At 39.8% G+C, this 23,792-nt stretch overlaps 1 protein-coding gene across 1 annotated transcript; it reads left to right on the plus strand.

Annotated features, from left to right (window-relative positions):
* The first annotated feature begins 452 nt into the window (after positions 1-452).
* On the plus strand, positions 453-1,952 carry LOC110907548. The gene is made up of 3 exons (XM_022152513.1): positions 453-738; positions 814-900; positions 1,099-1,952. Exons 1-3 carry the CDS (start codon positions 453-455, stop codon positions 1,950-1,952), a joined length of 1,227 nt encoding a protein of 408 aa, XP_022008205.1.
* Positions 1,953-23,792: the final 21,840 nt, after the last annotated feature.

Here is a 23,792-nt window from a genome sequence, read left to right on the forward strand (position 1 = left end):
ATTGTGAGGGCGATCGTGCTCCAGGGCCGGATGGGTTCAATTTTAAGTTCATTAAAAAGTGTTGGGCAGGTCTCCGGGATGATATTGTCAGTTTGTTCAATAAATTTTATGTGGAAGGCTCGATTAATAAGTGTTGTACTTCATCCTTTATTGCTTTGATTCCAAAAGTTAAAGATCCGGTCGGCCCAGCAGATTTCAGGCCGATTAGCTTGATTGGTGTAATTAATAAGGTAATATCAAAAGTGCTTGTTAACCGTCTGAAAAGGGTGTTGGGGAATCTGATTTCTGAACAACAATCGGCCTTTTTAGCTGGTAGAAACATTATGGATGGCCCACTAGTACTTAATGAAGTTCTGAGCTAGCTAAAGAAGTATAAACGGAAAGGGATGTTTTTTAAAGTAGACATTAACAAGGCATATGATTCTGTAAATTGGTCTTTTCTTAATTCGATTATGGCTCAGATGAAGTTCCCGAGTAAATGGAGGTCATGGGTAATGGCTACCTTGTACTCAGCTAGAGCTTCTGTTCTAGTTAATGGTTCACCAACTAGAGAGTTCGATTGCTCCCGTGGACTCAGGCAGGGTGATCCGTTATCACCTTTTCTGTTTGTAATAGTAATGGAAGCCCTGACTTGTGTTATGAAAAAGGTTGTTTCAATTGATTTGTTTAAATGTATTGATATCACCGCTCGAGGGCCGTTATCGTCTCACCTGATTTATGCTAACGTGATGTTTATGGGTGAGTGGTCTTCGTCAAGTATCAATAATCTGAGACGGTTGCTGAGATGATTTTATTTGGCTTCTGGTCTTAAAGTGAATCTAGCGAAGTGTAGCATTTATGGGATTAGGGTGAGAGAACATGAAGTTCAACAAATGGTGAGTCATTTGAGGTGCAAACAAGGTACGTTCCCATTTACGCATCTTGGTCTACTAGTAGGGGCCAATATGAACTTGGCACGGAATTGGAAATCGGTGTTGGGAGTTTTTAAAAGTAGGCTTTCATTATGGAAAGCTAAAACACTTTCATATGGTGGTAGAATTACATTGATCAAGTCGGTGTTAAACTCTTTACCAACATATTATTTATCATTATTTAAAGCACCGATTAAAGTATTGGATGCACTAGATAAGATTAGAAGGGTTTTCTTTTGGGGTGGCTCGGAAGAAAAAGCTAAAATGAATTGGGTAGCTTGGGAAAAAACGATTGCTCCAGTTGAATATGGGGGGTTGGGTTTCGGTTCTATTAGAGACGCCAACTTAGCTATGTTGGCTAAGTGGTGGTGGAGGTTTAAAACAGAAAAAAACAGTTTGTGGCGAAGGGTAATTTGGGCAATACATCATAACACTAGAGCTTGGAATGACATTCCGGTTAAAATATCAATAGCTGGGCTGTGGAAAAGTATTATTAGCATTCGGCAGTTTCTTCTAAACGCCGATATTGACTTAAGGTGTGCTATATGTGCGAGTTTGGTAAATGGTAAGAACATTCAGTTTTGGTTAGATAGTTGGGCTGACCCAGTACCATTATATATAAAATTCTCTGATCTATTCAAAGAAGAAAGGTTTAAAGATTACTTGGTGGAAGATCGATTGGGTTTTGATGAATCTGGGCCGGTGTTCTCTTGGGCCTGGGCTCGACCAAGTCTCGGTGACAGCGAACATGTTCAGCTGCAACAGTTGGAACAAATGGTTAGTGGGTTGAATATGGGGTCGGGTAGGGACTGTTGGACCTGGAAGTATGATTCCAATGGAATCTTCAATGTGGCTGGAATTAAAAAGATCTTGAGCATGGCTAATCGAGTAAGTCCCGCAAGAGTATTTGAGTGGAATAATTGGATCCCAAAGAAGGTTGCTATTGTGGCTTGGAGGGCAGAGATGGAAAGGCTACCGACTAAGTGTGTTAGGATCGAAGGCTGTTATGATTGTGCTTGTTTGTATAAATTGAACATTTAGAGAATATGAAACAGTGAAAACTGCAGCGGAAATGAAAAACAAACTTGTAAACACAATCCAAAGAAGAGAATAGTATGATAAACAATTGCTTCACATTAAGTCGAATGATTGAATTACGAAGCAAATGATTACAAGCATGCTTACAATACTAAGCTCCCCCTCAGCCTGATACCTCAAGGTTGGTTGCACAAGATGAAAGGATTAGACTGGAGAAGAAGAATCCACTCAGTCAATCAAATGTAACAGTACAGGGTACTGTTCCATTTATAGACAAACCAAACCACTGAAGCATCTAAGCTGACGTCACCATGATAGTGACATCTAACAACCCAACAACCTATAAACACTGTTCTAAACAAACTACTGATGTGTAACAACTGATTATAAGTACAATACAAAATAAAAGATAACTACTGCTTCACGTTCCGCTGTTGTAGCCTGAGCACTGATGTTGAGCATCAGTGCTTTCTTCAAAGGTGATCAGTCTTTTGAATGGGCAGTGCTTGTGTCTTCAGCAGTACTTAGGAAACAACAGTAGATAGAGCAACAGTGTTTGTCTTCAGTAGTCTTTAGAGTTTCATCAGTGTTTGGTTCATCAGTTGTTATAGTGAGCAGTACTTAAGATCTATCAGCTGTTAGATTACCACTGTCAAGGGGAAAGCCAAGTGTAAACAGCTTCTTATTTTGAGTCCACTGTTGTGATCCAGTTTTGGCTTTCATTATCTGTTCCTCTGGTAGGGTTCAATCCCAACAATCTCCCCCTGGAACAGATAATGCCAAAACCCTTCATTATTCTGGACCTTTATTCCTCATCAGAAGTTCCCTAGCTTGTCTTTTAAATTCTGCTTCAAATTCCTTGGAACTCAAGTCATCTTCATCCCTACACAATGTAAGTTCAAGGAGATCCTGCAAATCTTCAACACTAAGGCCTAGTGCTTCTTTCCTTGATATATACTTCATTTCGCCATTGGATCTGACCAAGGTCAATACGTGGGTCTTTTGATCAGACGTCCACTTTAGTACTTTTAATCCTAATGGGTTTCTTGGGAGAGATTTATTTAATGAGGTGTTTGGTGATGCTGGCCTATTCATGACTGGCTGAACAGTACTTGCAGATTGGTCCAAATCAAGAGTTTCTTCAATCATTCTTTTTATGCCTTCTTTCACAAGGTCATCACCAGCAATTAACTCTTGAGTTGTTTCAGCATCCAACTGTTTTTTACTCCTTCTTTTGTAGATGGCAGCACCAGTAGGAGCAGTGGTTCTTTTGACTTGCAGTTTTGGTGGTCTTTTTGAGACCTCTGCTTTGGAGTAGTCAGGCTTTTGTGGAGCTGTCAGATCTTTCTTCCTAAGTTCCTCCAACCTTTTATAGGTGGCCCTGACCCTAGCTTCTCCCCACTTTGACACAGAATTCCTTGACCCATATTCAGCAACTATCAGCTCCTCTTTCATTCTCTTCAACTCTAAGGCTTTGTCAGCTCCAAACTGTTTGAATTTTTCAGGGGGAGTCTGCTTGACCTTATTTTTGATCATTTCTTGAATCCTGGCTGCTTCACTTTCAAGCTCAGGAATGGTCCAGTTTTTGTACATGTGTTTCTCCCCCTTGTATTTCTTGGTTGCCATGATGCTTTCAATGTAGTCTTTTCTAAGAGTTTCACCTGCTCTTTCTGAAATTTGCTAACATACATTCTTTGCAAATTGTTCTAAGGATCTGACTTGTGTAAGAAAGAATTGGTAATTCTGCTGAATTTCTCTATCAGATTTTCCTTGAGCTTTTCTTTTTGAGATATCCTCTGCTTGTTTAGCTTTGACTTTCAAATATTCTTCAATATTGTTTGGTCTTGGATATCCTTCAACTGATGGCAAACTCCTTTTAGCAGGGTCATCCTCATAGTAAAAGGACTTAATTTCTTCTCTGACTGTTATGAGTTCAAGAGGAAATTGGACACCTGCAGGAGGTAAGGGCTTGTAAATTTGAGCTGAAGAGAGAGGAATGGGTTTTGGAATTGTGACAAGTGCTTGGGATTTTGAAGCTGTTGGTGGTGGTGATGGAGAATCATCATCTGGTATGATAACCCTTCTCCTTTTTATTTTAGGAGAGGCAGATGATGTTTTGGATGGAACAGTGGCAGTGGTTTGTGACTGACAAACAGCTGTTGAAACAACTGGTGTTTCAACTACTGTTGTCATTACAACAGATGATTTTAACAACTGCTGTCTTCTGCTTTATGGCAGGAAGTGATGGTGGAGATGTTGTTTTTGGTGGTGATAAGGCAGTGGAAGTGGTGTGTGTTGAAGTGAGAGCAGATGTTGAAACAACTGAAGTACCAACAGATGTTGGTATAACAGAAGTTGCAACAGCTGTTTGGGTGGAGGTTTGATGTTGGTGGCGTTTGGACAGTGGTTTTGAAGTATGCTTTGGAAGACTGGATGGTGTGGACTTGGGTTTCCTTACTTTTCTAGTAAGATTTCTTTTTCAAACAGGATTTTGATCATCCTTTTCACCAGAACAACCCTGCGCTTTCAGCTCCATGAAAGGTCTTTTCTCCTCATTCCACCTTGATAAATCCTTTGCCGCTCTATCCCTTTTTACACTTATGACACCATCATCAAGTGCATTCTGGGTAACATCAACCTTTTTGCTACCATCTGGCAAAGGAATGTTTCTGAGCATTGCATCCTTTTCTGGATCAAGATACAACCCATTATCAATCCCTTTCCTTGTCCATTCCTTAATTTTCTCCCCCCTTTTGGCATTATCTGTGGGGATTTCATCAATAAACATAACTGTTGGAGGAGCAGTGCCAGTGGTTGCCAACAGATGGGCCTTGATAGCCTTGATGTCATCTTTTGTATCCTTGAACCTAGTCTCCATTGTATGTTTCAGATCTTGAACATGTTTTTCATGTTGCTGCTCAGCCAGTTGATGTTGTTGTTGGAGAAAAGGTTGAAAAATGTTCCAGAGCTCATTTGTAACATCTGCTGGTGGAGGAGCAGGTGCTTGAGGTGGAACAGCAGTGGATTGTACCATTTGAACTGTCAACAACTGATGCAGCATTTCTTTGATTTCTGCAACAGTGGTATCCAGTTTTTCAACTCTGTCCGTCAATTCCTGGTACTTTAAACCATCACCCGAATTAATGGGATCATCTGATTTCCCACTAGCAGTGGTTTTATCAGATGTTGAGGTAGGGAGTGTACTCCAAACATCAACAACTGATGCCCCTTTTTCTTGGTACTGGGGTCTTCTTCCTTCAACACTTGATAATCTTTTGATGGAACCAGTGGTTAATACAAACTCACTAGCAGATAACAGAGGTGTTATGGAAGGAATTGCCTCCAAGGAAGTCTTATTGATGTAACCACTGTCCAAGTGTAAACCTATAGGTTCTACACCTGTAGTGGTTGCTTCACTTGGATTACCACCAAGAGTTACTTGTAACTCAAGGGGTGTAACCTCCTCAGGTTGTGTTGGTGGGTTAGCAAAGATTGATACATCAAGCCCAGTCTCTTGTTGAGGTATATTCTCATGAACAGGTGAGTGAAAAGGACTGGTTTGTGCTAGGTTCAAATCAATTGCATCCAACAGTAGTTTGGTGTTTGGGGGAATTGGAGGAATTGGGGATGTGAATGTGGGTGTAGAAAGATGAGTTGCCCCGGGTATTGGGCTGTGGATGATGGAAACAAGTGCTTCCAGAGCATCATGATGTGGTGACCCTTGTTGTACAACCTGTTCTTTTTGTGAAGAGACAGGAGGAGTTTCGGCTAGGGTTTGAGATATTTTTACCAACTGCTGTGAGGAAGTAGCAGCAGTGGTTTGTTGTGACTGTTGTGCTGTCACAGGCAGTTGCTCTGGTATCTCATCCTCCAGAGTTGCCTTTTTGGTGGGTTTGGGAGGTTTTTGATTTTTCTTTTTCTGTGGCTTTTTGGTGATTTTAGGTGTGGGTTTCAAGGCAGTTGGTTGGCTACCTTGATCACCTTGAGCAGTGGGCTCAGCAGCAGATACCTGAGGAGCAGTGTTAACTGCTAAAATCTGCTCAGGCACCTCTACTTGTGTTTTGCAAGGTGTTGACATTCTTGTAAATGTTTCAGCAGTTAAGCTGTTTATCTGAAAAGAGTCACCTTGGTTTATTACCGCAATATCATCTTTACTGAATTTTTTCTCAAAATAATAACTCAAAAATCTTGGAAACAGTAAGAATGATTTTGTTTCAACATTTTTAACCAAATCATTGAAGATTACCTGGGAATAATTAAAATTTTCTTCTTGAAGTATAGCATATCCCAGATTTTGAATCTTCAATGGTATTTCATTAAAAGAAGTGGTTTTATTTGAAACACACATGAGGAGGGTATGGAATAAAAATCGTGTTGCAGAAGGGAAGAAACCTTTTTTTAAGGTATCCCTCTTCATCATTGTGTCTGCATACCCTCGCTCAATGAAGTCAATTTTTAACTCGTTTTTAGGGAAAGAATTTTTATCTTCCTGATCATCGAGCTGAAAGACCTCTGATATGGTTTGCGGTGTGATTTGGACTGCTTTCTTCTGCAGAGTAGAGTTAATGGCTATGACATCTTCTCCTTGTGTTTCAAGGGTACAATTTTTCCAAAACTCTCTCTGAGTTTGCAGGTAAATGGGTGCCTCAGCGGTTAACAAAGTTTTGTACTTTGATGCGTTGAGCATATCGAGGATGGAATCAAATGTATCGATGGTGCCGGGTTTTGTGAGAAGACCCAGAAGATTATGAGATGGTTTGTGTGGGATTTCTGTGGAGGTAGCATTTTGAGAGGCCCCTTTAGAATATTTTGAGGATGATTTCGATTTTGTCATTTTGACGATGAGAATCGAAAATGAGATTGTGAAGAAACTTGATGAAATGTGATGGAAACTGCTTTGAGAAGAGAACTTTTGAGAATTCAATTCGACAGTGAAACCCTGTTTGGGTTTTGATAAGGGGGTTTTATGGAGGAAAAGTGAAATGCTGATGTGGCAGCGGTTACAAAAGGTCTGACTACTAAGTACTGTCCGCATGCCATCCCTTGGTGAAGTGAAGGACAATACTTTTGAACAATACTTTTTGTGAAAACAACTGGTGAAGACAATAGTTGTAACGGTAATGGAGAACAGTGGATGCTTTTAACTATCAGTGGATAGCACAGCAGTGGATAGAACACTGATTTTGTACAACAGTGCTTATCAAGAAAATGAAAGAGAAGGGGTTGACTTTCAGCAGTGGACAGACTTTAGAAAGCAGATGTTTGAAAACACAGCAGCAGTTAAGGGAATACAGTGGTAGAAACTAAAATGAAGACCATTAGTACAACAACTGTTAGTGCAACAGTGTTTTAACTTTTGACAAATAATGTTAGCATCTGCTTGTTCAGATGTAGGAATTGATTTTGTCTTGTGTAAACACAATATCATGTCCAACATCTGTTGAGCTCCAGAAATGCTATGCTTAACAAAATACATTTTAGATGTAGATTATCAAGTTTAAATTGCCAGCAGTTATCTTAGAAATCTTTGTTCAAGGTTGTGCCACATGTTCATTATTCCTGACAGTGGTTTAGCATCCCAGATGATGAAGACTTTTCTACTAAGGCTACTCATTTTGTGTCTAATTATTTGAACTAGAACATGAGTATTTCAGTAGTTCAAAATCAATTTGCAATCAATTTTTGATCTGTGATAAACTAACTTGAGCTTGACATGACCTTGGCATGTGTACCATTTCCTTTTGATCAGTTTTAGGAATAGTAATTTCACACAAAAATAAGGAAATTACATTCTGACCAGAGATGAACTTTTTACTATAAAAAATGAGTAAAAGTACAAAATATATTATATAAAAAATAATATATCTGGTTTTATTCTGAGAAAAACTTTTGTAAAAATTTTGAAAATAACATCAAAAGGATCTGGTAACTTTCCAAATAAGCTCATGATCATATCATTCTCAAGTTATTTTGACCAGTGTTTAGGATCATTTTCTTGTCAATTGATTGTAAATTCTTCTTTTAAGGTCAATCACTGGAGATGCCATTGTTACATGAACAATTCCTGTATTGATGAATGCACACAGTTGCATGATGACCATTATTTACCCAATTTTGGACTCATAAGTGTTTTATGTTTATACTCTTTTTCTTTTGGCTTCAAAAGTTTTAAGATAAACACACTTTTGAGTTTTGTTTATTTTCTTCTTCCCTTTTTACCCTTCCCATTCATAAGTACAGAAATACTTACTGGGAGATCTTATTTAAGAAAAGTTTAGTCCAGAATCATTTTGCTGTAATGTTTTGAGAGATCTGGCCACATTTGTACATGTTTTATGACCAATTCTCACACTACGTATGATTTGGACTGTTTTGACCCCAAATTTTCTTAATGTGTTTTGACAGTATTGATTTGGTCCTTTTGAAGATTCTCAACCTGCCTTTTAACACATAAGATTTCACGACTAAAGTTTTATTTCCCTCTTTCTATGTTAGCAAAACACTAATGTTTATATGAACATAGGTTTCGTTAATCTGAGGTTCATACTTTAGTATAAAATATGATGAAATCATCACAAATTTCATATCAATAGTTGAGATCAATTTTAAATGAAGATAGTCATACCATAGTTACCAGACATGTTTTCAGATCTGAAAACTACGGGTGATTTTTGTATGACATCACTTGTTGTTTGAAATTTGTGGATGTTATGACATCTTGGTTGTTTTACAGAGTATCTGATCCATCATTTTGAACATGATTTCTCGTTGCTCTGTTTTTCAACTAAATACAATCAACCTTAGTATCAATGAATTTTGAGCTGAACTGTTACGTCAAATTGATTGTTAGATCGAATTTGACTGTCCAGGCTCTGATACCAATTGTTAGGATCGAAGGCTGTCATGATTGTGCTTGTTTGTATAAATTGAACATTCAGAGAATATGAAACAGTGAAAAGTGCAGCGGAAATGAAAAACAAACTTGTAAACACAATCCAAAGAAGAGAATAGTGTGATAAACAATTGCTTCACATTAAGTCGAATGATTGAATTACGAAGCAAATGATTACAAGCATGCTTACAATACTAAGCTCCCCCTCAGCCTGATACCTCAAGGTTGGTTGAACAAGATGAAAGGATTAGACTGGAGAAGAAGAATCCACTCAGTCAATCAAATGTAACAGTACAGGGTACTGTTCCATTTATAGACAAACCAAACCACTGAAGCATCTAAGCTGACGTCACCATGATAGTGACATCTAACAACCTAACAACCTATAAACACTGTTCTAAACAAACTACTGATGTGTAACAACTGATTATAAGTACAATACAAAACAAGAGACAACTACTGCTTCACATTCCGCTGTTGTAGCCTGAGCACTGATGTTGAGCATCAGTGCTTTCTTCAAAGGTGATCAGTCTTTTGAATGGGCAGTGCTTGTGTCTTCAGCAGTACTTAGGAAACAACAGTAGATAGAGCAACAGTGTTTGTCTTCAGTAGTCTTTAGAGTTTCATCAGTGTTTGGTTCATCAGTTGTTATAGTGAGCAGTACTTAAGATCTATCAGCTGTTAGATTACCACTGTCAAGGGGAAAGCCAAGTGTAAACAGCTGCTTATTTTGAGTCCACTGTTGTGATCCAGTTTTGGCTTTCGTTATCTATTCCTCTGGTTTCAATCCCAACAAAGTGTGCTTTGGCGATTCGGAATATTACGGTACAGAATAACCTGTGTGTTCTTTGTGGTGATTATGCAGAAACTTGTGAGCATATCTTTGTAGCATGTCAGTTTGCTCAAATGGTTTGGCAAAACATTGCGGATTAGTGTAAGATTCCGCCTATAATTGCATTTGACATCAACGATTTGCTTAGTTTACACGAAGTAAGTTCGAGAGCGAGGAAGAAGAGGAAAGTGTTACACGCCGTGATATTGGTGACTTTTTGGAGCCTTTGGAAATTGAGGAATGAGACCGTATTCAGGCAAGCGATTCCAAACACTACGAAGATCTTAGACGAGATAAAAGTAATGGCATATCTTTGGGTTAAGAATCGGTCAAAGATGGTGTCACTAACATGGGAGGATTGAAGTCGGTTTGAAATTCTTGGATAGTTATATGTAGTTTTATATTATATTGGTGACGATAATTATGTATGTATGGCAGGTAGCATCTTGCTACAATTAATAAAATAACTTTTGTTGGCCGTTCAAAAAAAAATAACACTAGAACCAATGTGCCTGCTTTCTCCAAAAAGTATGGCACGAATCACAAAGCAAAGTCAACTTGAGCTCATTTAAACTTAGTTTGATATGATCTTAGACCAGACGGTATGGGGGCCGGCTGAGGCCCGACTTGGCCCGGCGCCGGTCCACCATACCGTCTCCCTTGGATCGGCTAGTCCCAAGCGGCTCCCACTCGCCGGTCTTGCCGTGCCTCCTTTCTCTCACATATACCTAAACATACATACATACATACATACATACATACATACATACATACATACATACATACATACATACATACATACATACATACATACATACATACATACATACATACATACATACATACATACATACATACATACATTGTCACACCCCAACCGATGGCGGAATCATCGGGGCGCGGCACTAGGCGAATCAGATTGCTCAAGAGAATCCATAACAACTATATTGCGATAATATTTATTACATTTGTCATCCCATACTAACAAACAATACAATCACATAAGTTATCACAGATTCCTTGTCCTCTCGAACAATTCAAATCCGACAACCTATAATTTAGATGAGTTTCTAGACTTCCTAGCTTGATTTGATGTAAACTTCGGCTAAACCTGCAACATACGTTAAAACTTTGTCAATACAAAAGTATTGGCGAGTATACAGGTTTGATATGTGATAGTATGATAGATTAAAAGTGCTGCGAATTTCCATATGCATAAACGTAATACACAACATATATACTCACAAAACTGATACTACCAGCTAAGTCCTCGATGCTCGACTCTTGATGGCATAACTAGACCCCGTCGGGCGAAATAGTACTATACTAGTCTTGGTGGGACGTCACGAGTATAAGCCCTAGCATACATGTACTAGCATCACGTATATCTATGCAAACAGTTATTCGCAAGTGATAAATAGTCCAATTAAATCATTCGTTTGATAGGTTTGGTTTTTATGGAACGTATGTTACACCCAAAATTCAATAAAAGGGGTCAAGTATACTCACAGCGCGTTTTCGGTTAGGTTTGCGGAACCGGTGCCGGAGAATATCCTGATTTCAGATAATTTACGTGAGTGATAGGTTACTATGCGTTAAACGGTATCGATTTGCGTGAAATCGGCAAAAATTGGGTTGAAATCGGACAAAATGGTGAAATTGGGCTGAAAATTGTAATTGGGCTGGCCCAGTCGAACAGGCCACTCGATCGAGTGGGCCTGGTCGGTCGGATGGGCTTGGTTGGTCGGATGGCATGATCGATCGAATGGGCCTGATCGATCGGACAGCCTGATCGATCGAATGGCTGTTCGATCGACTAGCTGTTCGATCGACCAGCTGTTCGATCGACTAGCTGTTCGATCGACTAGCTGTTCGATCGACTAGCTGTTCGATCGACTAGCTGTTCGATCGACTAGCTGCTCGATCGACTAGCTGCTCGATCGACTAGCTGCTCGATCGACTAGCTGTTCGATCGATTGGGCCACTCAATTGGCCATCCTGTTCGGCTGTTTTCGATGATTTTTCGAGCGTTTTTCGGCGTTTTGGGTTAGGACGTTACGATGAGGTGTTAAGCAACTGAAATCCCGTAAATTCCAACCTGTTTCATCGGCCGGGAATCACCCCGTTCGTCGGAACTGGTCGTTTTTGTCGGTTTTTCCGTGTTTAACTCGAAATCGATCATTTTATCACTAGATCTGATGTAAAAACCTTGATTTTACTTAGGAAATGCCCTGGATCTGAGTTGTTCTTGATGATATGAGGTCAACACTTGAAGTTCATAAGAACTTTGTGATGAAATCTATCCGAACATCCCAAATCCGTGGCCTTTTAATTAGAAAAACATTGATTTGGTTGAGATTCATGAAGAATCGTATGTAAATCATCCGAATCTGAGTTGTTCTTCATGGGATGACATCACCTTTGAAGAACTTTATGGTGACATCACCTTAGAACACCCCAAATCCGTTGATTTCACGGTTAAAAATTGAGATTTGAAAGGTAGAAAGATGAAGGATCGCATTTGGATCAAGAAAGTACAAGATTCGGGTTGAAAACTTACAAGAATCGGAAGAAATCGGGAGATTTGAGGGCTGGAACGTCTTGGTCGGTTAGGAGCAGCAACACAAGTGTTTGGGGGTGAATGGAGGGGTATTTATAGGCAAGGAAGGAGAAAGGAAGGCAAAACTGCAGTTGGATCGGCTGGCCCAGTCGATCGGCTGGCCCAGTCGATCGGTTGGCCCAGTCGATCGGCTGGCCCAGTCGATCGGCTGGCCCAGTCGATCGGTTGGCCCAGTCGATCGGCTGGCCCAGTCGATCGGCTGGTCCATCCGATCGGCTGGTCCATCCGATCGGACTGGCCCATCCGATCGGACTGGCCTATCTGATTGGGCCGGTCTGACCAATTGGGCTAGTCTGATCGAATTGATCCGTTCGGAAGCCTTTTGATCCCGTTTTTGGTGCGATTTCGACGGTTTGAGCCATATTTTCATATATTTATATAATTATTAAATTATTTATTATTATTAATCACAAAAGGGCCGTATATACGTATTTATGTATCCAATTCTCAGTGCGGTGATCGAGTTACGCGTGCCTTTGAGTGCGTTCTTCGATGTGATGTGCCACAATGATTATCGGGGCACCACTTACTCATATTGCCATCATCGTCATGACGGTTAGAGTCATAGTACTCACCCGATAACCCTCGTTAGCGTTGATTACTCACATTTTGACACCTCACGCTCATCGAGAAGGGTAGATTGGCCTTTACTCGACATCATCGTGAGTGTTATGCAAAATAGGTTTGTAATAGCGATAGAATATGCGTAATTATTCGATCATACTTTGATTTAGCGATATAATTGATATAGTTACATTATGATCCGAATCTCCGGTGCTAGGCGTAACGAGTGTATCGAGTAGTAACAACGCACGAAGGTGCGGGTTGTTACAGTATCCCCTCCTTTAGGAAATTTCGTCCCGAAATTAATCCAATAGTAGGGTCGTAAGGGTTGATGCGATTGAGAGTAGAGATTAATAGCGTCTAGATAACGAGCGATCGATTAAGATTTGGCGAGTGAAAATAGAGAGAGCATACGATTCGATTACTTAGAAGTGATAACACATACAAAAAGCAATTTTATAGCGTTTTAAACTTACCAATACTCGATTAATTTCCGAAGTTAATTAAGAAAAATCTCCTCATGGCGCGGTGTCGACCGTTTTGATGTCCACACCAGCGCTATGTGGAGGGTTTTGTTATTTGATAACAGGTTTTGAGTTTTACATTTTAAAAGAATCAGGTGGCAAAATAAGTTTTAAGAAAACTTTCCTACAACGTGGGTTCGAGCGGAACTCGACTGCCGAACCCTCGTTCTCGGGAAGATTCCTGTCGGTCATTGCAAAGGTTTTTAAGAAAAGAATTGGACTTATGAAATTTTCATTGGGCACGGAGCCAAACTGATTCAATGTTTTCTCCATGTTGTAAAGAATTTCATTTGTCCAACGGTTTTAGTAAAAATTTTATAAAAATAGGTTTTCTTTAATACTATGGAAAAATAACTTACATCGGGCCCCACGTGGCACCTTCCCACAAAAGTTCGTTAATATGGTTAAAACACTTATATATAGGAAGTACCAGCGGCGTATCCACCATGCTTTACCCATATTAACTCTGTTTCATGAGGCAGTGTCATGCGTGCCGATAAGACACAGATAGAATTTCGATTCCCTTGATCCTAGCGATGAGGTGCTAGACCGAGTTTTGAATAGAAATAAGTTGGATGCAAACCAAGCGTAGGCAGCGGGTGCGAGTAGTCCGGTCGCACAACGCTGATATGGTATGCTTGGTTGGGCAACGAATGACACAATTTTGATTCGGGTAAATGAGATTTCGATTTGATTCCACACGAAGTTCGCATGGCACGTTTCCACAAGACTTGCTAATATGACAAACACCATGTTTCCATATTAGTTTTATCTTGTGAAGCAATGTCATGCACCCTAACATTACACCACCTGCGATGACTTCCAAGTAACATTCGAACATCGATAGACAATAGATTTCAACAGATTGATAAGCGACGATTGTTGCGTTGCGAGTGATAGACGATTGATTGAACTGATAACACCACGAATAGTACTAAGGCTAGCCCACACGGCCTTTTTCCACAAAGTCAACTAATATGGTCAAAACATCACCATGTTTCAACCTTGTTAGTTTCGTCTCGTGAAGCGAGGTCTTGTGCGCTAACATGACACGTAGAATGCGTGCATTGATAAGTAATAGCGAACCATGATAAGAGTATCGAGTTGGTGGATTAGGTGCGAGGCGCGTTAAGAGTGGAAGGCGGCGAGTGATTCTCGATACTTGTCTAGCGAATCCACAATAGGCGATCCACACCAGCTGATAGAGGTTCACACAATTGACAATAACTAGCGTTAGAGATTTCTAGACAACACATGATGCGATTGCGATTTCGAGCCACTTATCGAATGATTTGATTGCGAGATTGATTCGGCAAAACTGCGATTAAGTTGCGTTCTAGACTTTCCGACCAGTCTCGCGTTGCTCCAATTGCTCTTCGGGGTGAACTTACCTAAGTTCATCGATGTGGCAATTTGTGTACGCGGACTTACGAGAAGCCTCGCAGTGATGCAGTTTAGTTTTGTTACGCCTTGTGATTGATGGTAGAGTGTCAAATTAACCATAATAGTATAATAGGTCTAATAACGTCCAACTCCACATGGCACTTTCTTCACGAAGTTTCGGTAGTATGGTAAAGCGTACCCCCGCGTCACCCCTACTACTTATGCCCCGTGCTTTGGTGTCACACTTTGTTGACACGGCCTTGACCGTGCTTTTAAACGTTATGGCACCATTAGAACTTCACTACGATCTCCGTGCACTGACCAAGGTAATCCCGTGTGCACCCGTGATTAGGTGTCCCTTGCACGTATACCGTACCTCGTTCTAAGAGTGTTATAGGGATAAAATACATAATATAGTACATAGTGCTAGCGTCTAGATAGTGCTCGTTTGTAAGAGAAATAGAATCCACACACGATGATATATGAAATAAGTTCCAGAAATGATAGCGATAAGTCGGATTATTACAACAACATTAAGATCAAAATAACGTTGTTGTGGATACTTGCGGAGACGGCGGTTGCTGATGACTTCCTTCCAGGTCACGGTCTTGTACGGCATTGCGACGTATAATGCCCATACCAGTTGCAATTTGCGCAATAGCGACATTTTGCTTCTAGCGGGTGATGATACGTGCATGTGAAACACAGGGGATGAGATCCATTGTAAGCGCGTTGTGACTGAACTGGGACTGATCGGAGAGGTTCGGGTTGCGGCAGTCCAGTTGTTGAAGAGTCTGGGCTCACGGTCTTTCGTTTGCGGCTCGGTTGGGCTTCCTGAGTTGATGCGGCGTCGTCTTCGGATTCGCCTGACGATTTAGCGGAGGCATTGTCGGAGTAATTCTTAGAAGAATCCTCCGAGGAGCTGTCAGATGATCCATCGACCGATTCTCCAGAGGAATCGTCGGACGAGTTGATGATGATTGCTTGATGAGCTCGTTTGACAGGCTTCTTGGAGAAGAATCCGTTTACGACTCGTTTGCTGTTGAGCTCTGCGGCTAGACGGTAGGCTTCTTCGATGGTAGTAGGTTTTGCAGCTTCGACAAAATCACCCACACACTCTGGTAAGCCACGAATATACTTCGCGATAGCTTTCTTCGGAGTGTCGACTTGACTTGGGCAGATTATGCTGAGCTGTTTGAACCTTGCTGTATAGCTCGCATTGTCACCTTCGGTTTGCTTGATTTCCCAAAATTCGTTCTCTAGCTTCTGGACTTCGTGAGGAGGACAATATTCTTCCTTCATGAGTTCCTTCAGCTCGCCCCATGAGAGGGCGTAAGCTGCGGAGATCCCACGTTTGTTGCGTTCGGCGGTCCACCAATCGAGTGCTCGGGATTGGAATACTCCGGTGGCGCAAGTAGTTTGAAGGTCCTCGGGGCACCCACTCTGACGAAGGGTAACCTCGATGGCATCGAACCACTGGAGTAATTGAGAAACATCTCCTTCACCCGTAAAAGGCATCGGATCACAGGCTTTGAAGTGTTTGTAGAGGAATGCAGATTCCGTCTTGACGTCTTCCGAGGCTCGAGAGTGGCTTTGAGAGTGCACTTGCGCGACAATTTGAGGAATGAGTTTGACCACTTCCTTGGTCACAATTGAGGCAATCCTCTTATCGGCGCGTCGTTGGGCTCTTCTCCTAGCTACTCGTCTCGAGATCGAGTTGTTGGAAGGCATCTAGACAGAAGGATTCGGAATGAGATTCGATCATAATGATTTCTGTACTTTTGATGCGATTTGATTCGATCAAAACTTGTTATAGAATTTAATTAAACACATAGGAGCCACATAGGAAAATTCTAGGTTCCTAACTCTCACATAATTGATTCGTTTTGTATTTAATACGTATAGATATAGTTGTAGGTTACACATAGATATTGATTCAGAATTTGTGAGGACGTGACAAGAGAAATAGCGTAAGCGAATTCGAGTACTTAGGCGTTTGTTTTGTTGCGATCATTCGGTCTTTGTTTTAGATTGCGATGGCTGTGCAAGTTGTGCGCTTTGTAAGTCTAGGATCGTAAATCCGATAAATCGAGAAATCGGTAAATCGTAAAGCTTAAATTTGAAAACTCATAGACGTAAACCATACACGTAAAATTTAGATGGAATGCCTTGGGTGTTTAGGCGTTGACTACCCAAGTAACCCGACTATAACCAACAGGTTCGGGCATACGCGTTGACCTAGAGGACTCACGCTTCCACTGGGATGCAGCTCCTAACATTCGTCTTTCTAGTCTTCGCGCCGCCTGAGTCGTTGTTATGGTCGTGTCCTTGGTGAGAGCTTTTGTAAACCATTTTATAGAGTGGAACAGTTGATTAAGGTATGGGTTTCACCCCTGGCTTAACAACTTCGTTCCCATTTGTGGTTGTGCTCATCGAATAAATCCGAGAGTTCCACCAGAATTTCGAATGGAGACCTTTTGTCGAGATGTGGATGTCACTCCTAACTCAACGAAGAGTTCTCGTGCTAGAAAAATACGCTGAGTGAGTGATCCTATCGAGAGTTATTGGTTTTCACACCTGGTCTCGACTAGATCACTCGGTTTTGTTATGCGAGTAGTTTTGAAAACATGTGTATTGTGTCAGCCTTAGGAAAGGCTAAGTAACCTTCTAGCCTTAGGAAAGGCTCTTTGTGTGAAGCTGTAGTATGCGGTGTTCACACAATAGTTGTAACTTTTCAACAAATTCGATCGAGAGTAGCAAGTTGGCCCAAACAAACCCTAACGAGTTCGTAAGAGTCGGCCTGTTGGTACTTAGACTATAGACTAGGTCAATTTTCATAAGACATCGACCCGGACTAGGTCGAGTCTCAAATTTTGCCTAATTCCCTATAGTTATGGCTCTGATACCAATCTGTCACACCCCAACCGATGGCGGAATCATCGGGGCGCGGCACTAGGCGAATCAGATTGCTCAAGAGAATCCATAACAACTATATTGCGATAATATTTATTACATTTGTCATCCCATACTAACAAACAATACAATCACATAAGTTATCACAGATTCCTTGTCCTCTCGAACAATTCAAATCCGACAACCTATAATTTAGATGAGTTTCTAGACTTCCTAGCTTGATTTGATGTAAACTTCGGCTAAACCTGCAACATACGTTAAAACTTTGTCAATACAAAAGTATTGGCGAGTATACAGGTTTGATATGTGATAGTATGATAGATTAAAAGTGCTGCGAATTTCCATATGCATAAACGTAATACACAACATATATACTCACAAAACTGATACTACCAGCTAAGTCCTCGATGCTCGACTCTTGATGGCATAACTAGACCCCGTCGGGCGAAATAGTACTATACTAGTCTTGGTGGGACGTCACGAGTATAAGTCCTAGCATACATGTACTAGCATCACGTATATCTATGCAAACAGTTATTCGCAAGTGATAAATAGTCCAATTAAATCATTCGTTTGATAGGTTTGGTTTTTATGGAACGTATGTTACACCCAAAATTCAATAAAAGGGGTCAAGTATACTCACAGCGCGTTTTCGGTTAGGTTTGCGGAACCGGTGCCGGAGAATATCCTGATTTCAGATAATTTACGTGAGTGATAGGTTACTATGCGTTAAACGGTATCGATTTGCGTGAAATCGGCAAAAATTGGGTTGAAATCGGACAAAATGGTGAAATTGGGCTGAAAATTGTAATTGGGCTGGCCCAGTCGAACAGGCCACTCGATCGAGTGGGCCTGGTCGGTCGGATGGGCTTGGTTGGTCGGATGGCATGATCGATCGAATGGGCCTGATCGATCGGACAGCCTGATCGATCGAATGGCTGTTCGATCGACTAGCTGTTCGATCGACCAGCTGTTCGATCGACTAGCTGTTCGATCGACCAGCTGTTCGATCGACTAGCTGTTCGATCGACTAGCTGTTCGATCGACTAGCTGCTCGATCGACTAGCTGCTCGATCGACTAGCTGTTCGATCGATTGGGCCACTCGATTGGCCATCCTGTTCGGCTGTTTTCGATGATTTTTCGAGCATTTTTCGGCGTTTTGGGTTAGGACGTTACGATGAGGTGTTAAGCAACTGAAATCCCGTCAATTCCAACCTGTTTCATCGGCCGGGAATCACCCCGTTCGTCGGAACTGGTCGTTTTTGTCGGTTTTTCCGTGTTTAACTCGAAATCGATCATTTTATCACTAGATCTGATGTAAAAACCTTGATTTTACTTAGGAAATGCCCTGGATCTGAGTTGTTCTTGATGATATGAGGTCAACACTTGAAGTTCATAAGAACTTTGTGATGAAATCTATCCGAACATCCCAAATCCGTGGCCTTTTGATTAGAAAAACATTGATTTGGTTGAGATTCATGAAGAATCGTATGTAAATCATCCGAATCTGAGTTGTTCTTCATGGGATGACATCACCTTTGAAGAACTTTATGGTGACATCACCTTAGAACACCCCAAATCCGTTGATTTCACGGTTAAAAATTGAGATTTGAAAGGTAGAAAGATGAAGGATCGCATTTGGATCAAGAAAGTACAAGATTCGGGTTGAAAACTTACAAGAATCGGAAGAAATCGGGAGATTTGAGGGCTGGAACGTCTTGGTCGGTTAGGAGCAGCAACACAAGTGTTTGGGGGTGAATGGAGGGGTATTTATAGGCAAGGAAGGAGAAAGGAAGGCAAAACTGCAGTTGGATCGGCTGGCCCAGTCGATCGGCTGGCCCAGTCGATCGGTTGGCCCAGTCGATCGGCTGGCCCAGTCGATCGGCTGGCCCAGTCGATCGGTTGGCCCAGTCGATCGGCTGGCCCAGTCGATCGGCTGGTCCATCCGATCGGCTGGTCCATCCGATCGGACTGGCCCATCCGATCGGACTGGCCTATCTGATTGGGCCGGTCTGACCAATTGGGCTAGTCTGATCGAATTGATCCGTTCGGAAGCCTTTTGATCCCGTTTTTGGTGCGATTTCGACGGTTTGAGCCATATTTTCATATATTTATATAATTATTAAATTATTTATTATTATTAATCACAAAAGGGTCGTATATACGTATTTATGTATCCAATTCTCAGTGCGGTGATCGAGTTACGCGTGCCTTTGAGTGCGTTCTTCGATGTGATGTGCCACAATGATTATCGGGGCACCACTTACTCATATTGCCATCATCGTCATGACGGTTAGAGTCATAGTACTCACCCGATAACCCTCGTTAGCGTTGATTACTCACATTTTGACACCTCACGCTCATCGAGAAGGGTAGATTGGCCTTTACTCGACATCATCGTGAGTGTTATGCAAAATAGGTTTGTAATAGCGATAGAATATGCGTAATTATTCGATCATACTTTGATTTAGCGATATAATTGATATAGTTACATTATGATCCGAATCTCCGGTGCTAGGCGTAACGAGTGTATCGAGTAGTAACAACGCACGAAGGTGCGGGTTGTTACATACATACATACATACATACATACATACATACATACATACATACATACATACATACATACATACATACATACATACATACATACATACATACATACATACATACATACATACATACATACATACATACATACATACATACATACATACATACATACATACATACATACATACATACATACATACATACATACATACATACATACATACATACATACATACATACATACATACATACATACATACATACATACATACATACATACATACATACATACATACATACATACATACATACATACATACATACATACATACATACATACATACATACATACATACATACATACATACATACATACATACATACATACATACATACATACATACATACATACATACATACATACATACATACATACATACATACATACATACATACATACATACATACATACATACATACATACATACATACATACATACATACATACATACATACATACATACATACATACATACATACATACATACATACATACATACATACATACATACATACATACATACATACATACATACATACATACATACATACATACATACATACATACATACATACATACATACATACATACATACATACATACATACATACATACATACATACATACATACATACATACATACATACATACATACATACATACATACATACATACATACATACATACATACATACATACATACATACATACATACATACATACATACATACATACATACATACATACATACATACATACATACATACATACATACATACATACATACATACATACATACATACATACATACATACATACATACATACATACATACATACATACATACATACATACATACATACATACATACATACATACATACATACATACATACATACATACATACATACATACATACATACATACATACATACATACATACATACATACATACATACATACATACATACATACATACATACATACATACATACATACATACATACATACATACATACATACATACATACATACATACATACATACATACATACATACATACATACATACATACATACATACATACATACATACATACATACATACATACATACATACATACATACATACATACATACATACATACATACATACATACATACATACATACATACATACATACATACATACATACATACATACATACATACATACATACATACATACATACATACATACATACATACATACATACATACATACATACATACATACATACATACATACATACATACATACATACATACATACATACATACATACATACATACATACATACATACATACATACATACATACATACATACATACATACATACATACATACATACATACATACATACATACATACATACATACATACATACATACATACATACATACATACATACATACATACATACATACATACATACATACATACATACATACATACATACATACATACATACATACATACATACATACATACATACATACATACATACATACATACATACATACATACATACATACATACATACATACATACATACATACATACATACATACATAATATATAAAGGGGTCCATCCCCCACCCCCTAGGTCCATCCCCTTCAAGCCCCTCCTATGTGGCGGTGACGTGGCGGCTCGTCCCCTTGGGGATGAGGCTCTCCATGCCCTCCAGTCTTATGGGCTAATGAGTTGAGTATGAAGGGGTCAAGCGGTTCGGGTTTTCGGTCGGTTCCTGTTCACCTTCCCCCCTCGTAGTCCATTAGTGGGTAGGGTGGTAAACTTAGAGGCCGCCGACCTCCTCTTCAGACGTGTCCTTGACAACCTGGCAGTTCTTCGGTCTCCGCTTTTGGGCGCGGGAGTGCTTGGTTGCTGGGCTTTCCTTTTCCTCAACCAATTCAGTTGTGTCAGCCGGTCTAACATTTTTTTATGGGCTGGCTTGACTGGACAACGATGGACCGCCCTCTTTGATTTTCCGCACCAATCCTTATTTACTACTACATCTTTTTTAGGGTGTATAGCTCAGTTGGTAGAGCATCGGGCTTTTAACCTAATGGTTTACATCCTTATTTCTAACTTTGATATCTCTTTAAAGCTTAAACATCCCCCTAGGTGTTGAATTGTAACTGATACCATACCCACATATAGGTGTTTATTTAATAATTGGTTGCAGATTTTCAGTTCAAGATTGTAATAAGGGAAAATAGCCAAAATGGCCAAAATGGGTCAACTTTTCCAAAATAGCCAAGTCAAACGTCTTGGGGAGACGCCACAAACATGTTCAAACGTCTTGGCGGCTGACCAACCAAAAGTTGCCACGTGTATGACTGAAAAGTCAGGCTTCTGGACGTCTTGGCTGAGACGTTTCAGACGGCTTGAGACGTTTCGCTATGGCTGCCCATTTTCCCAGCCGGCTTGAGACGTTTCCGGCCGGCTTGAGCCATTTAACTCTCTTTAGCCGGCTACATCAGCTCGAGCTGGATATCTTATTTTAACACGTTTGTTGTACGAATTCAAGACATTTTTGTACGAGTTTAAGACGTTTTTTTATGAATGTAAGACGTTTTGCATTTATTTAGACGGATCCCTTATTTAAATACTAAACATTATGAAAAACTGTATTTGAAGTTTAAATCTAAGATTCAAAAAGTTTGTTTTTACTAATTATCTCACAACACGAGGGTCAAGTTTGTTGTTTATACTTGGGGGAAGTGGGATGTCATTAACGGAAACATTGAGTATGTTACTGATGGCGATTCAAGGAGACGTGGTTTAGAAATTGAAACATATCATTCATATAATAGTTTTTTAAACTATGTTTCTAAGATGTGTGATACTCCAAACATTACACGGTTGTCATACCGGATGTCTACGTTTACTGATCCGATCGATATAATTAATGATCGAGATGTTAGATTTTTTTTTGATTTGGCGATGCAAAATCCTTTTGAATTATATAAATTATATGTTATTCAAGAGTCTGGTGTTGGTTCCTCTGGTGTTGGAGAGGGTAATTCAGTCGCCATAGCAGGATGATAAATTTGACGTTCAAGGTCCAAATAATCCGAGCTTGAAATGTACCACTGTGTCTCGGCCTCAAACATAGTTGGTAGTATGAAGTTTAGCGATTTATATTCACGTCTCTATCAAATTGAAACCAAACATTTTACAAAAAAAAAATGTTAAAAACTAATAAAGGTTGAAACTGTTAAGACGTTGAATTTGTTTTTTAAATTTTTTAATTTATAAAATTATAATTTGAAACTAATAAAGGTTGAAACTGTTAACGGTAGGAATTTTTTTTATAATTTTATAATTTTATACTTTTAACAGTTTTTATTTTATAATTTTATCGGTTTTTATAATTTTTATAAATATAAGTTTTTTAAAATTATAAAATTTTATAAAATAGCAATTTACCTTTATTGCATTCGCTAAGATGCCATC

The sequence above is a fragment of the Helianthus annuus genome, chromosome 14 (assembly GCF_002127325.2).
Source record: "Helianthus annuus cultivar XRQ/B chromosome 14, HanXRQr2.0-SUNRISE, whole genome shotgun sequence".
NCBI classification, from domain to species: domain Eukaryota; kingdom Viridiplantae; phylum Streptophyta; class Magnoliopsida; order Asterales; family Asteraceae; genus Helianthus; species Helianthus annuus.

Bases quoted from the DNA above. Each gene is read 5' to 3' on its own strand.
- LOC110907548 (XM_022152513.1), top strand. From the start codon at position 453: ATGGCTCAGATGAAGTTCCCGAGTAAATGGAGGTCATGGGTAATGGCT. The intron at 739-813 runs GTGAGTGGTCTT...CTGGTCTTAAAG, and splicing joins TGCTAACGTGATGTTTATGG to TGAATCTAGCGAAGTGTAGC. The intron at 901-1,098 runs GTACGTTCCCAT...CATTATTTAAAG, and splicing joins TCATTTGAGGTGCAAACAAG to CACCGATTAAAGTATTGGAT.